Source organism: Arachis stenosperma, chromosome 1, assembly GCF_014773155.1.
Source record: "Arachis stenosperma cultivar V10309 chromosome 1, arast.V10309.gnm1.PFL2, whole genome shotgun sequence".
Taxonomy (NCBI): Eukaryota; Viridiplantae; Streptophyta; class Magnoliopsida; order Fabales; family Fabaceae; genus Arachis; species Arachis stenosperma.
In genome coordinates, this window is record NC_080377.1 from 133,423,307 (window position 1) to 133,436,842 (window position 13,536).

Genomic DNA, 13,536 nt, shown 5'->3' on the forward strand with positions numbered 1-13,536 from the left:
TATATTTTTTAAATTAATTTATACTTTTAAAATTATAATATTATTATATATTAAATAAAAATAAAAAACTATCATAGGTCTGTTATATCTATTTTATATTTTTAAAATAAGTTTATTAAATATTATTTTTATATTTTATAGTTATTGAAAACAATTTTATTATAATTTATTGAATATAACAATTACAATTTTTTTAAAAAAAAGCAAAATAAATATTTTTTTTTTAAAAGAGCGCTAACAACATCACACCAAAAATCTAATACAATTAATGTCAACAAAATATATGTGTTTGGTTTCGAGTTGAGAGCTTTAAACACACGTTTCTGTTGGAAAACAGCTTAATTAAGCTATTTTAAAAAATTAACTTAAATAATAAATAACTATATTAAAAGTAGTTTATAAATAAATTATTTTATATTTGGATTTTTAATTTTAAAAGTGCTTATTTTATAGAAATGTGATAAAGAAAAAAATTAGGGCATTAGTAAATTTTGTGGTTTTTAGCCATTAATTGACCATCAATGATATTTTTAATGGTGTGAGATTACATCTAAGGATGTAAAATTATTTAATTTTCTTTTGATAGTTAAGTGTTGATCAAAATTTAACAAAAGTACTGACTCCCTAGCACTCCTCATGTGAGAAATAGTAGTAATATTATAAGAGAAGTTATTTTTTTTAATTTCTCTATAAGCTCCTAAATAGTTTTTTAAAAAACTGCAATTTAATTTTAAAAATTGTACTTAACATTAATACTACTACATTTCATAAATCAAAAATTCAAAAAAATTACTTCCAAAACTTTCCAAACGAACTCAAATTCTTTAAAAGTAAAAGTTTTACTTTTTTTGTTTAGCTATTTTTTCTCATTTTAAATGGAAACATGATTCTATAGTCTAACCCATGTTCATCAAAACTAAAAATTTTAGTTTTTGCATTCGTCTTTTTTTGTTTGACAATCAATTAAAAAATTATTTTTTATCTACTAATTCTATCTTTTATTATTTATACGATATATTTTATTATTTTTTTATAATTTTTTTAATGCTCTCTCATGCATGTTATTATTTTTTTTATGAAATACTTATTATTTCTTGTTTACATGAGTTTTTTACCATTCTTTTCTTGTGAATTTTTTGTTTTATATTATAATTCTATTAATCCAGTTAGAAAGACTAAATTAAATAAAAAAACTAACATAAAAATAACATTAAAATCATAAATAATAAAAAATTATAACTAAAAAAATATCAAAAATACTAAAAAAATATTAAAATTTATTTAAATATTTAATATAAAATAATTATTTAAATTTTTATTTTTTCAGTAATTTTTTATTTAAAAGTACGTTTAAGTAATATAATCTAAACAACGTTTAATTTATTATAATCTATTTTGACATAAAAGTTGTCAAATATAAATTTCATTAACACGAGTTAAACTTTAAAATGGTCCCTGAGATTGGTGTCATGCACCAAAATCGTCTATAAAATTCTGATTGCACCAATTATGTCCTTAAAATTAACAAAAGTGCACTACGTTAGTCTCTAATCTATTTTTCGTTAACAGTGTGATGACATGGTTTGATGACGATGTGGATTGTTAGTGACATGTGTCACTCCATGATTTGGCCACATGTAATAGTATGATGATGTGTTGACTAATGATACGTGGCATGCTAACGTGGACGGTTGTGCCACGTGTCACAATACTATTTGGCCATATGTCAGTTTTTGCCACATATCGCAATAATATTCATCAAGGTGTCATTTGCTGTGTCATCATTGTAGATGCACCAAATTAGTCCCTTACTTTCTGTCAGGCGACTCGTTTTAGTTTTTGAAATTGAATGTCGTGTACCAAACTAAGTTTTTCTTTTTTCTTTTTTATAAATTCAAAATTCTCAATATCTCTAAATGCATTAATTTTAATTTTATTTTTTTACATGTTTAAATAGTGCTTTTATAAAATATTTTTTCTCTTGTAGGTACTCTTAACCGCTGTCTTAGAGTTGACGTGAAGACATTTCAAGCACCCTTACTATCATCTTCAACCTCTTTCGTCTATACTAGACAAAAAAAGTCAGAGATGATAGTGAAAGTACTTAAAGTGCTTTCAGTCTAATCCATTTACACACAATTAAAAACTTGTATTTCATAAGAATTAAAAAAAGAAGTGTATTTTGATTATTGATTTCTTCTTAAAAATATGTATTTTTTTGGATAAAAAAATATATCTAATTAATCATATAATTTTTTTATAATAATATACGTATATATTATAAAATTTATCAAGGTTAAATTATTATAGAACTAAATTTATAAATTAAAATGAAAATCTTTAAAAATTTTATAAAAGTACTTGATTTAAATGGTATGTAAAAAAATAGAATTAAAATTAGTGCATCCAAAGATATTGAGAATTTTGAATTTTTAAAAAATTGAGAAAAAACATGTAAATGGACTAATTTAGTGCACGACATTCAATTTTAGGGATTAAAATGAGTCACTTAATGTAAAGTCAGAGAATAATTTGGTGCATCTACAATAATAACATAGCATATGACATATGGACAAATACTATTGTAACACATGGTACAACCGTCCACATCAGTATATCACGTGTCACTAGTCAACATATCATCATATCATTACACTTGATCAAATCATAAAATAACATATGTTATTAATAGTCTACAACTCTACTTTATCAAATCATGTCATCATGCCATTAATAAAAAAATGAGTTAAAAATAAATGTGGTGTAGTTTTATCAATCTCAAAATGTAATTAGTGCAATTAAAATTTTAAAAACAATTTTTTTGTTTCTCAAAAATTATTTTAAAGTTTAACTCTATTAATATTAACTCATTTTTAATTAAAATTAATTTTATACAAATTTTTATTTACAAATTTTAATCTAGAACACACACGATGAAGCTAGTGATGGAGAAAGAGAATGATAGTCATCCGCAGGAGGATTACATGCTGTAGTTTAGGTGCTCCTAATTGAATACTACTCTAGTCTTTGAGTCTTTGGCAGCCAAAGCTGCTCAATTATTGGCTTTGAACACTGTCTTGTCCTAGTACAATTACTTTACTACCCAATTAACTATATTCACACTACTATATTACAATAGGCAATTGAAACTTTTTTTTTTTTAGTTTTATTTTGATGAGTTTCAATTTATCAGTTAATATTAATCAATTTTTTTAAATTTCATTTTTATTTTATATTAGCATCCAAATAAACATCCAAAACTATACACCAGAATAATATCCAAAACCCTACTAAATATATATACATTTGAAATTAAATAAAATATCCAAACCTAAAATCCTATACTTCTCTGTTTGGATATATTGCTTATCAATTTTTTATTAAATACAATCAGATAAAATTTAAACAAAAGTTATCCACAAAAATGTGGAATAAAGATCCTTCTTTAGATTAGTGGTGTGCTTTTCCTTTTCCAAGTCAATTTCTTCTTGGTTAATTTTTAGTGAAGTGTACAATGAATGGAGAGCACTTGTGGAAATTTACGTGCCACTTTCACTGTGACAGGCAAGAAAAGTGTTAAGTAGTTTGATGACTTTATTGGTTGAAAGTACCTACATCTTTCCTAAGAATTAATCTTGTTTCGGTTGGAACATTTGCATTATAGGAAGATTAATGAGAATACTTTTTTTTTTTTCATTTACCACCTCCAACTTAAGTCCTTAATGGGAGTTTTTTGGTGTCTAATTTTTATGTCTAAATCACTCAAAAGTAGAGATAAAAAAAATGGGATTCATTCTTTTATTTTTAAATTTTATATCTAAAATTTAGACACTATAAAAAATACCAAGTCCTTAATTAAGGAAAATCACAGTTATCAATCTCTAAACTCTAATATGAAAAATGCTATACATTAAATTTGAAAAGTGTTATAACACCTTATTTCAATTAAAAACTGCTGAATTTATCACAGTGGATATTTATTTATTTATTCTAATATTTATATTAGTGTGGATTGTTTTTTTAAAATAAAATATCTTTATTCAATTTAAAGGGTTAGTTTGAATTAGTTTTTTTTAATATTTTTTTAAATAAAGTACTTTTATTTAATTTAAAATTTATTTAGATATATCTTTAAAAAAGTAAATTATTTTTTTAAAAGCTAATAATATCTTATTTTTAAAAAATAGAAGAAAAAGATATTTTTAATATTTAAAAACTTTTTTTAAAAAATCTATTTAAATGTAAAACATTTTTTATTGGAAAAGTATATGGAACCAAAAGTTTATCAGCCAAAAACTAAACAAAATTACATTAATTTATATTAATAATTAATTAATTTTAATTTTTTAAATTCAAAATTTAAAAAAATTTTAAATTGATTAAGTAAACCTAATTAAAATTTATAAAAACTTTCCTCTTTTCTCTCACATTAACTTATCCACTTCTAACAATCACAAATTCAAAAAATATATAAAAGAACATCCATTTAATATAAAAAAGAAACATTGTGATACTTAGTAGAAGAAACATCCATATATATTAACTCGTAAAGATTTTGAATTCATCCAAAGATATTTGGCTGGGTTTTAGCTGATATGCTTTTAGCTCCTAGCTTTACTCTTTTTTGTTTGTTAAAAAAAGTACTTTCTTCAAAAGTCAACCTACTAATCCAAAATTTATTTGAATACGTCTTTTAAAAAAAATATTTTTATTAAAAAAATAAATTATTTATTTTTTTAAAAAAACTAATAATACTTTGTTTTTAAAAAAAATAAAAAATATTTTTTTAAAAAATTTATTTAAATATAAAATAATTTTTGTCTATTACTTTTTTTAAAAAAAAATAAAAATAAATACTTTTTTAAAAGCAGCCCCAAACCAACCCAAAATATGGATTGCAGAGCAGCATTGCCAGCACATGTGATTTTGGTAAAGAAAAAGTTACTTGAATTTGCCAAGTGTCTGTAGCAAAGCAAATAGTAGATAATGGATTGCATGTCTTTTATCATGAATCACCAAGTCAAGTTTGAAAAGTAACTTGTAAAATACAACATTTGAAAGAAAAATCAAATGTGTAAAATTCAAAGATAGATAATTTTCAGAGTCAGTATATAAGGATACAGATACCGCCTTCTTGCTTAGCTGAGTTTTGGTCTTCTCTGATAACAAGTTTCTACTTTTTGAACACTTCATATTCACAACTATAAGGTAACCAAAATTTTTCACATATCATTTCTTTGTGTTTAATATTTGTCCTGACTTCTGATCCTTTATGTGATTTTATTATTATTATTATTATTATTATTATCTGAACTTTGAGATTAACCTTGTTCAATTTTAATTTTGTCTTCAACCTTATTCAAACTTCTTTAGTTAGATGTTCAAATAAGCATGTAGTACCACATAGTACTTGTAACTCTGAGGATCTGATGCATGAACCTGCCAATATTTGTTTTGATGATTACCATGGAAGTCATATGATTAGTCAAGCTACCACATCAAGTTAGTTACTCAACTGTAATTCAACTCTGTACTAATGCTTCTTCTAGAAATTAGTTGGAGTGTGTTTTTGCTGCACAGCTGTAGAGTAAACAACACTAAACACTCAAATTGGTTCCACCTAATTTCAGATAGGACATTTTGGTAATTGGCCTCTCCACGCTTTCAATCGAATTTTTAACATGTATATTGAATAAAAAAGTTCCTAAAAAGATTTTATTACAAGACAAATTAGTAACGACGGAGGGGTCAATCGAGAGTAATTACTCTGTTATGTTCTAGTATTCCTTCTTTGATTTGCTGAATTGCTTATTAGAGTCTTGAATTGATGCAAAAAAAATGCATGACAGGTTGAAGTAACCAAAGAAAAATGGTGAAGCTATGTGGAATAGGGGCAGGGTATGTAGGGGGTCCTACAATGGCAGTTATTGCTCTAAAATGCCCCTCCATTGAAGTGGCTGTGGTTGACATATCTCAATCTCGCATATCAGCATGGAACAGTGACAAACTCCCAATCTATGAGCCTGGCCTAGAAAATGTGGTGAAACAATGCAGAGGGAAAAATCTCATCTTCAGCACAGATGTGGAGAGGCATGTCCAAGAAGCTGACATCATCTTTGTCTCGGTGAACACGCCGACAAAGGCGAGAGGCCTTGGAGCCGGCAAGGCGGCTGACTTGACTTATTGGGAGAGCGCAGCCCGGATGATCGCTGATGTGTGCACCTCAGACAAGATTGTTGTTGAAAAATCTACTGTCCCGGTGCGCACGGCCGAGGCAATAGAACAAATCTTAGCACATAAGAGCAAGGGAATCAAGTATCAGATTCTGTCGAATCCAGAGTTTCTTTCAGAGGGGACAGCTGTACAGGACCTTCTAGAACCTGACAGGGTCCTAATTGGAGGGAATGAAGGCCCTGAAGGCCAAGAAGCAATCAAGAAACTGAAGGATATATATGCTCATTGGGTGAGTGAAGACAAAATCATAACAACAAACATTTGGTCTGCAGAACTTTCCAAGTTAGCTGATAATGCATTCTTGGCTCAAAGGATCTCATCAATCAATGCAATGTCAGCACTGTGTGAGGCCACTGGTGCTCAAGTCTCTCAGGTTTCCCTTGCACTAAGCAAGAACCCGAAAATCGGGCCGAGATTCCTGAATGCCAGTGTTGGCTTTGGTGGTTCTTGTTTCCAGAAGGACATACTCAATTTGGTGTATATTTGTGAATGTAATGGCCTTGTCGAGGTGGCGAATTACTGGAAGCAAGTGATCAAGGTGAATGACTACCAGAAGAGCCGATTCGTCCAACGAGTGGTGTCATCCATGTTCAACACAGTTTCTGGTAAGAAGATTGCAGTTCTTGGATTTGCATTCAAGAAGGACACCAGTGACACTAGAAAAACTCCTGCTATTGATGTTTGCAAAGGTCTTTTAGGTGATGATGCATGCTTGAGCATATATGATCCGCGAGTGAGCGCGGATCAGATCAAGAAGGATTTGTCAATGAATAATGTTCAATGGGACCATCCAATTCACCTGCAGCCATTGAGTTCTAGCTCTTCCAATGGCTTGGAACATGTTGACATAGCTGAAGATGCTTATGAGGCAACTAAGGATGCTCATGGTATATGCATTCTTACAGAGTGGGATGAGTTTAAGGGAATTGATTTCCAGAGAGTGTTTGATGACATGCAGAAGCCAGCATTTGTTTTCGATGGTAGGAACATTTTGGATGTTGGGAAACTGAGGGAGATTGGGTTCATTGTTTACTCAATTGGGAGCCCAGTAGAACAATGGCTCAACAACTCTGTCAATTCAGCAGTGCCCTTTTGATTTGCTTTCGTGCATTTTATCACTATAATATATAATAAGGCAGATGTTGAATGGAACAACAAGAGAGTTTTATCCTACTATATCAGCTACATAGATTAGTCGACACTATTCTGCCATTTTGGTATTGTGTTATTAGACTTGAGGTTTCTACATCCTTTTGGTTTTTAGAACAGTTGGCTTGTACTTAGTAGTTAAACCAATTGCAAGAATAACTAGAGAAATGAGATGGGCAGTGGTTTTCAGTATGCCAAACATCAATGGCCATACATACTACATAGGATACATGGTTGGTAGGACTGGTAATATATATTCTATTTGCGTGGATATGGTAATATATATTTTATTTGCGAGTATTTAACCTGTGGATAAGATAAGGTAGAATAAGGGAGGGTACGGTGCGAATTTGACTGCGGGTATGGTATATTCTATCCTACTTTATCCGCACCCCTAATATATTATATAATATATATGTAAAAATTATAGATGTAGTGAAGAAAATGAGTATTGAATTCACAATCTTTCTTTTATAAAAATTTGAAATAATCACTAAAATAATTGATTATCATATTATAACAATTATCATATTATTTATAATTTTATGTTAAATTTTTTTAAGATTTTATTATTTTTAATTTAATTTGAACTTAGTTTTTTATTTTCTATTTTATTAATATGTATAAAATTTAGAATTGTTGAATTTTATATTTGTTTAAAATTTTTTTATTTTTTTGCCGATAAGGTCGAGTAGGGTAGATTTAGAATTTTAAGGTACGGGTAGAATTAGAGTTGAGAGATTTTTAACCCATAGATAAAATAGGATAAAATTTTAAGAAAGTTTTAAACTTGCGAATAGGGTTAAGGTAGATTCAAACCTTACCTTACTTTATCCATTGCGAGCATTAGTTGAATAGGGTTAAGGTAGATTCAAACCTTACCTTACTTTATCCATTGCGAGCATTAGTTGGTTGGGCTTCGCATGATGATGGAAATTAAAATTTAATTATGTTATCTTGTTAATATAAAATAATAAAAAATGATAAAGGGCGAGCGGAATTTGTTTTTGGCAACTAGTAATCAGTAATACGTAAAAATATGAATAAAAAATATATTGTTGTATTGCTAAATTAAGAAAATTGAGTTATGATTAAATATATTAGTTAAAAATAATAAATTTTATTAGTGTTTGAATTTTTTTTAAATAATTTTACACGTACATCTAATTACACAATGTCACATCAACAAAAAGAAATATCTTTTATAATAACTATGTAAATAGTCATATAAAAATATAATTAGATAATTGTTAATTCATTTAAATTTAATTCTAGAAATTATTTTATTTTTCAAAAGACCTTCCCTTTTTAATTTTTTTTAAAGAATAAAATAAAATAAAATTTGAGTATCTCCAAAATATTTCTCATGAGCAGGGGTGACAATATACATTCTGTTAGAAGGTATCTAACTCGATCTAATTTGGTCATATAGGGTTGCCAACTCAATCTGCAATAAGTAGGATAGGGTGCGTATATATTTTTCGTGTGGGTTGGGTAAGGTGCGGGTTGAGTTTCAATCCTATCCGATAAACCCGCACCTTATATATGTATTCTATACTTTATATAAAAATATATTTTAAGTAAATGTGGAATTAAAGGTCTTTCACTAAATATAAAAGATCTTTAGTCACAAAAAAAATCAATAATTAACAATTTAATGCATTTTTTTAATATAAAAATTAATTTTATTTTAATTTATCAAGTTATATAATAATATTATATCTTTTTTTTAATCTACGAGTAAAATTTAATATTTACAGAATAAAATAGGGTTAATATTAAAATATTCTCAACAAATAAAATAAAATTGAGTTTATATAAAAATTTTAAAACAAATAATATTAGGATAAACTCTATGGATAAAAATTTTCTCCCCAACGCAAGCACCGCACCATTATTACTTGCGCGAACCAACACATGCACATGCATACAAAAAGCAAGAGTTCATTAGAATTTAGTTTTTAAATATTTTATGTATATAAATATATATTTTTTAAAAAAATATTTTATTAGAAATTTTGTCTTTTAAAAAATATTAACAAAAAAATAATAATTTTAATACTAAATTTAATATTAAAAATGATTTAAAAAAATATTAATAACGATTTTGATTTTTACTTCGAACAATAAAAATTAAAACAATATTTATCGCAATTTATTTACGTGTATTTGTATTTCATATAATAATAATAATAATACTAATAATAATAATAATAATAATAATAATAATATCCGTTAACTCTGCTTATAAATTCAAAATAAGAATGAATATGATATCTCAATAAGTAATAATGATCTATAAGTTTATGGTTTCCTTTTTTCCCTTTACCCTTAGTTTCCACTCATCCAGCATAATCTTTTTAAAATCTGTGTGAAGATACTCACTCACTTTATTTTACTGAATTCTTTTCGAAAGGAAATTAAAACTACTGTAAGGTTTCAACTTTCAACCGCCAGAAAGTAGTTAAATAACATATGTGCTTAAAATTATAACGAAATTGTTATTATTTGCTATTATTACGAAAGAAAATGAAAGTGCTACTTTAATCATTTTAAAAGCGTTTGTTTTGAGGTATTAAGATAAAGACTAAAAAACTGAGACCATTATTATATTTGTTGATATTAAAATTTTGATTTCTGTCTCTAAAATTTCAATATTCATTATCTCAAAAAAGTAGAAATACAGAGGACTAAAATTTTTAAAGATGGAAACTAAAACTTTAATAATATTTTATATCTAAAATACCTTCTGTTCGGTAGTCGGGTTCCGGACAGGTCGGGAATGCAAATGAGGGTGCGAGGACGCCTTGGCCTGGGTCGCACTGGTTGCGGGTAGGTTGAGCAGCCGAGCACTGGGGCACTTGGTCGTGGAAAGATGATGAGGGGGGGTGCCACCTGCAAAGACACTCCGACGCTCAAGTCAGCAATGTGCAGGCGGGTAGAATAACGGGGTGAAAGGATGTGACGTACCTCGGGGGAAGAGCCAATCTTCCCCTTATATACATGTCAGTGGTGGGCCCCACGGGAGGACAGGCCCATATTCCCAAGGACGCTGTCCTGTAGCCGCGTGTGAGCCGTACAGGACGCGCGCCCGGGTCGGATGGAGGGTACGTGTCCGGGTCGGGTGTTGCTTGGGTCGGGTCGACCCGTGCGGATTTTGGGCCAGGCCGTAACAGTGCCCCCACGCGCCAATGGTAGTCGTGGGGGCTACCAATGGCGCGTCGTCTCGCAACTCGTCTGGTCGGCCGCTCGTGGGAGGGACATGCCCCCGACGCGCGTGTCCCTTGGTTGCTCAAGCAACCGTTTCATCGCTTCGTTTCTTGCGCCGAGCATTAAATGCTCATAATGGGGTGGAAAAACCCCGTTTGAAAAGACTATTATGCCCCCAGGTGTTTCGCGCTTTGGGGAAGCAGTTTTTAAACGATCGGTTTCGGCGCTTCTGTACTTTTCCACACTCCCTACCTTTTCCTTTCTTCCTCCCTGTTGCAAGGTTTCAAGGTGTTGCTGTGGTGCCTCTGTTCGTCCTTCTTGCATTTTCCAGACTCGCAACTTCATCCTCTTTTCATCAATTTAGGTAACTTTCGAATCATACTCCCCCTTTTATGCATTATTTTTGTATGCTTGTTGCCTGGTTCTGTTGCTATTGTGTGGCCTTCCAATGGCGGTCATACGTGTTAGGGGGGGAGCCATTCCAGGGTAGGCTTTTCCCTGTCCACGTCTAGTGTTTTGTCCTTAGTTGGGGAGAAGTGGTGTGCTTGAACCGAGCAACCGATCTACCGATCTCTTAGACTAACTGGATGATCCCCCCGTGTAGGTATGGCTCGCACGGTCTCCCGGGCTTCCGTTAACCCCGCGGCGTATGATCCGTATGCCTGGGTCGTTTCCGACGTGAAGGAATCACCCAATCAAATGGGCGAGGAGGAGCTCACCGAGTTCCGACAAGCCGGGTACCTATGTGGAGGGACTGACGAGGAGGCTAATTATGATGTCTTCGTCCCGGCTCCTCACGAGCGATTGTACGAAATCAACTTCCAACCCCGCCAGGTCGCCGACTGGATCTGGTTCTACAAAGCCATGTTCACTCAAGTCGGAGTTCGTATACCGTTTTCAGCCTTTCAAATGGCGCTTTTGAATCGAATTTCCGTGTCACCGTCGCAGTTGCATCCGAACAGTTGGGCCTCGATCCGCTATTTCGAGATGGTCTGTGAATATCTCGACCTGCCGGTGTCCGTGGATGTTTACCTCTTCTTCTTCACCCTCACAAACCCTTCCAAGGAGGGGAAACACAAAAAAGGGTTCATGTCCTTCCGGTCTGCCCAGGGTCGGAAGATTTTCGGGTTGTTTGAAGATTCTTACCATGGGTTCAAGGACAAATATTTTAAGGTCCGCCCTGTCAAAGGTCGTCATCCCTTTTGGTTGTCTTTGGAGGGGGTACGGCTCATCCCGACTTATTGGAGTTTCGGGGCGGGGTCCAATAGTTTTATTAAGGTAGCTTATAGGAGTATGTCGAAGGTGGATAAGCAAATTGCCGAGGTATTGATGGCGGTTTTTGGGAAGAATCCAGTAAATCCCCACCTCCTCATGGGTGACCGGGAGTCCGGCCGTAATTATATTTGTGAGAAGCTTTTTACTCTGCCCTTTACCTTTTTTCCTTTTATTGGTATTGTGTGGCGATTAACCGACCTTCTTTGCTTTCCTGCAGTGGATATGTCTGCGTCGGTTACGGGTCTTCCCGACTTGTTTCAAACCTTTTTAGGCGATGACGAGGAGGGTGACGAGCAACCCGCTCCTGAGGGGTCTGCTGCTCCTCCGGAGGACAAGGATGCTCCCGAGCAGAAGGCCGCTGCCGACGACATCGGCACCTCGGCCCAGGGTGCCGCGATTGAAGGCGGCACAGCAGTCCACGCCTCCCCCTTCCGCGAGGTGATTGAAACTGGAGGCTCTGTGCCTAATCCAGACGATGATGAAGAGGTGAAAGAGGTCCCCAAGCTTAAGAGGAAGAGGAAGATGTCCTCCAGTCCCGAGGGGGCTCTTACCGTTATGGAGAGGAACTTCGACGCCGGGAACTTTATTGATTCCCAGCTGATCCTCGGTACCGAGGAGCACTTCCAGGAGTCTTCCCTTGCCGGGCAAGCGAGGTGGATGTACCGTACCCTCTTGCGCGGGGCCGTGATAGCCCGGAAGGCGGAGTTTGAGCTATCCGGGATGGAGTCCCTCCGCAGGAGGTTGGAAACTGCTGGGAAAGCGAATAATGAATTAAAAAGTGAAGTTGACACTCTCCGGGAGCAGCTGACCCAATCAAATGAGAAACTTGACGCCGCAGAGAAAAAGGCTACTGCTGCCGAGAAGAAAGCCACCACGGCTGAAGAGAAGTTGAAAGAGTCCGGCGACACGGTTTCTCGTCTTGTCGAGCGCGAGATGACTTTGGAGAGTCAGGTCGGCGCGGCACAGAAACGGGTGGCCGAAATGGAGAGGGAAAAGCAGGCCGTGGAGGCCGAATTGGCGACGTGGAAAGCTAAGTATAAAGATGTCTTGAAGCAGGGGAAAGGTGCGATCCTGGCGACCGAAGAGGCTCTTAAGGCTCAGGTCAAAGTCATTGCTCCCGAGTTCGACACATCGGCAATCGGCGTTCGCAAAATCATTAAGGATGGCCAAGTCGTCGATGTTCCCAAGAAATGAATCCTTCGTTTTAAAGTTCTTGTTTAGCCGTCTTGTTTTGGCTTGTAAATAATCTTGATTTTAGCCGTTTTGGCTTGTGGACAATTTGATGTTTGCCGTTTTTATTTTGGCTTGTGCACAATGACCTTTTTTGGTCGCTTGCTCGTGTTATCGCGATAAACTTTTTCTTATTCGTCTGATCGCGTTATTGTTTCTAACCGTTTTGGTTTGTAGTTTGTCGTTTATTCGTCGGATCGTGTTCTTTCGTGTAGTTATTTATTACAACAGTAGTTGGTGATCTCCCGGGGTGATCAGTCCCGGGTCGCAGGTCGTCGTCAGTTATGACGAGATGGTTTATCTGAAAAGTGGAGATAAAATAGGGTTTTGCACAAGTATATCTTATTCGGTAACCACATAAAGGACTTGAAAGCTATTATAAAGTTCAAACGACAAATTAACTACTTAGCTAGATTAGCCGGCATGTCGTTCCGTCCT

General features: G+C 33.3%; 1 protein-coding gene across 2 annotated transcripts; it reads left to right on the plus strand.

Annotated features, from left to right (window-relative positions):
• Positions 1–4,983: 4,983 nt before the first annotated feature.
• LOC130936706 (UDP-glucose 6-dehydrogenase 3-like) lies at positions 4,984–7,683 on the plus strand. Of its 2 annotated transcripts, XM_057866849.1 has the most exons (3): positions 5,155–5,208; positions 5,374–5,502; positions 5,850–7,683. In XM_057866849.1, the coding sequence occupies exon 3, from the start codon at positions 5,870–5,872 to the stop codon at positions 7,328–7,330; it is 1,461 nt and encodes a 486-aa protein (XP_057722832.1). In that variant the 5' UTR covers positions 5,155–5,208; positions 5,374–5,502; positions 5,850–5,869; the 3' UTR covers positions 7,331–7,683. The 2 variants fall into 2 exon arrangements, with proteins under 2 accessions (XP_057722823.1, XP_057722832.1); XM_057866840.1 differs by lacking the exon at positions 5,374–5,502 and having other exon boundaries at positions 4,984–5,208.
• The last annotated feature ends 5,853 nt before the right edge of the window (positions 7,684–13,536 follow it).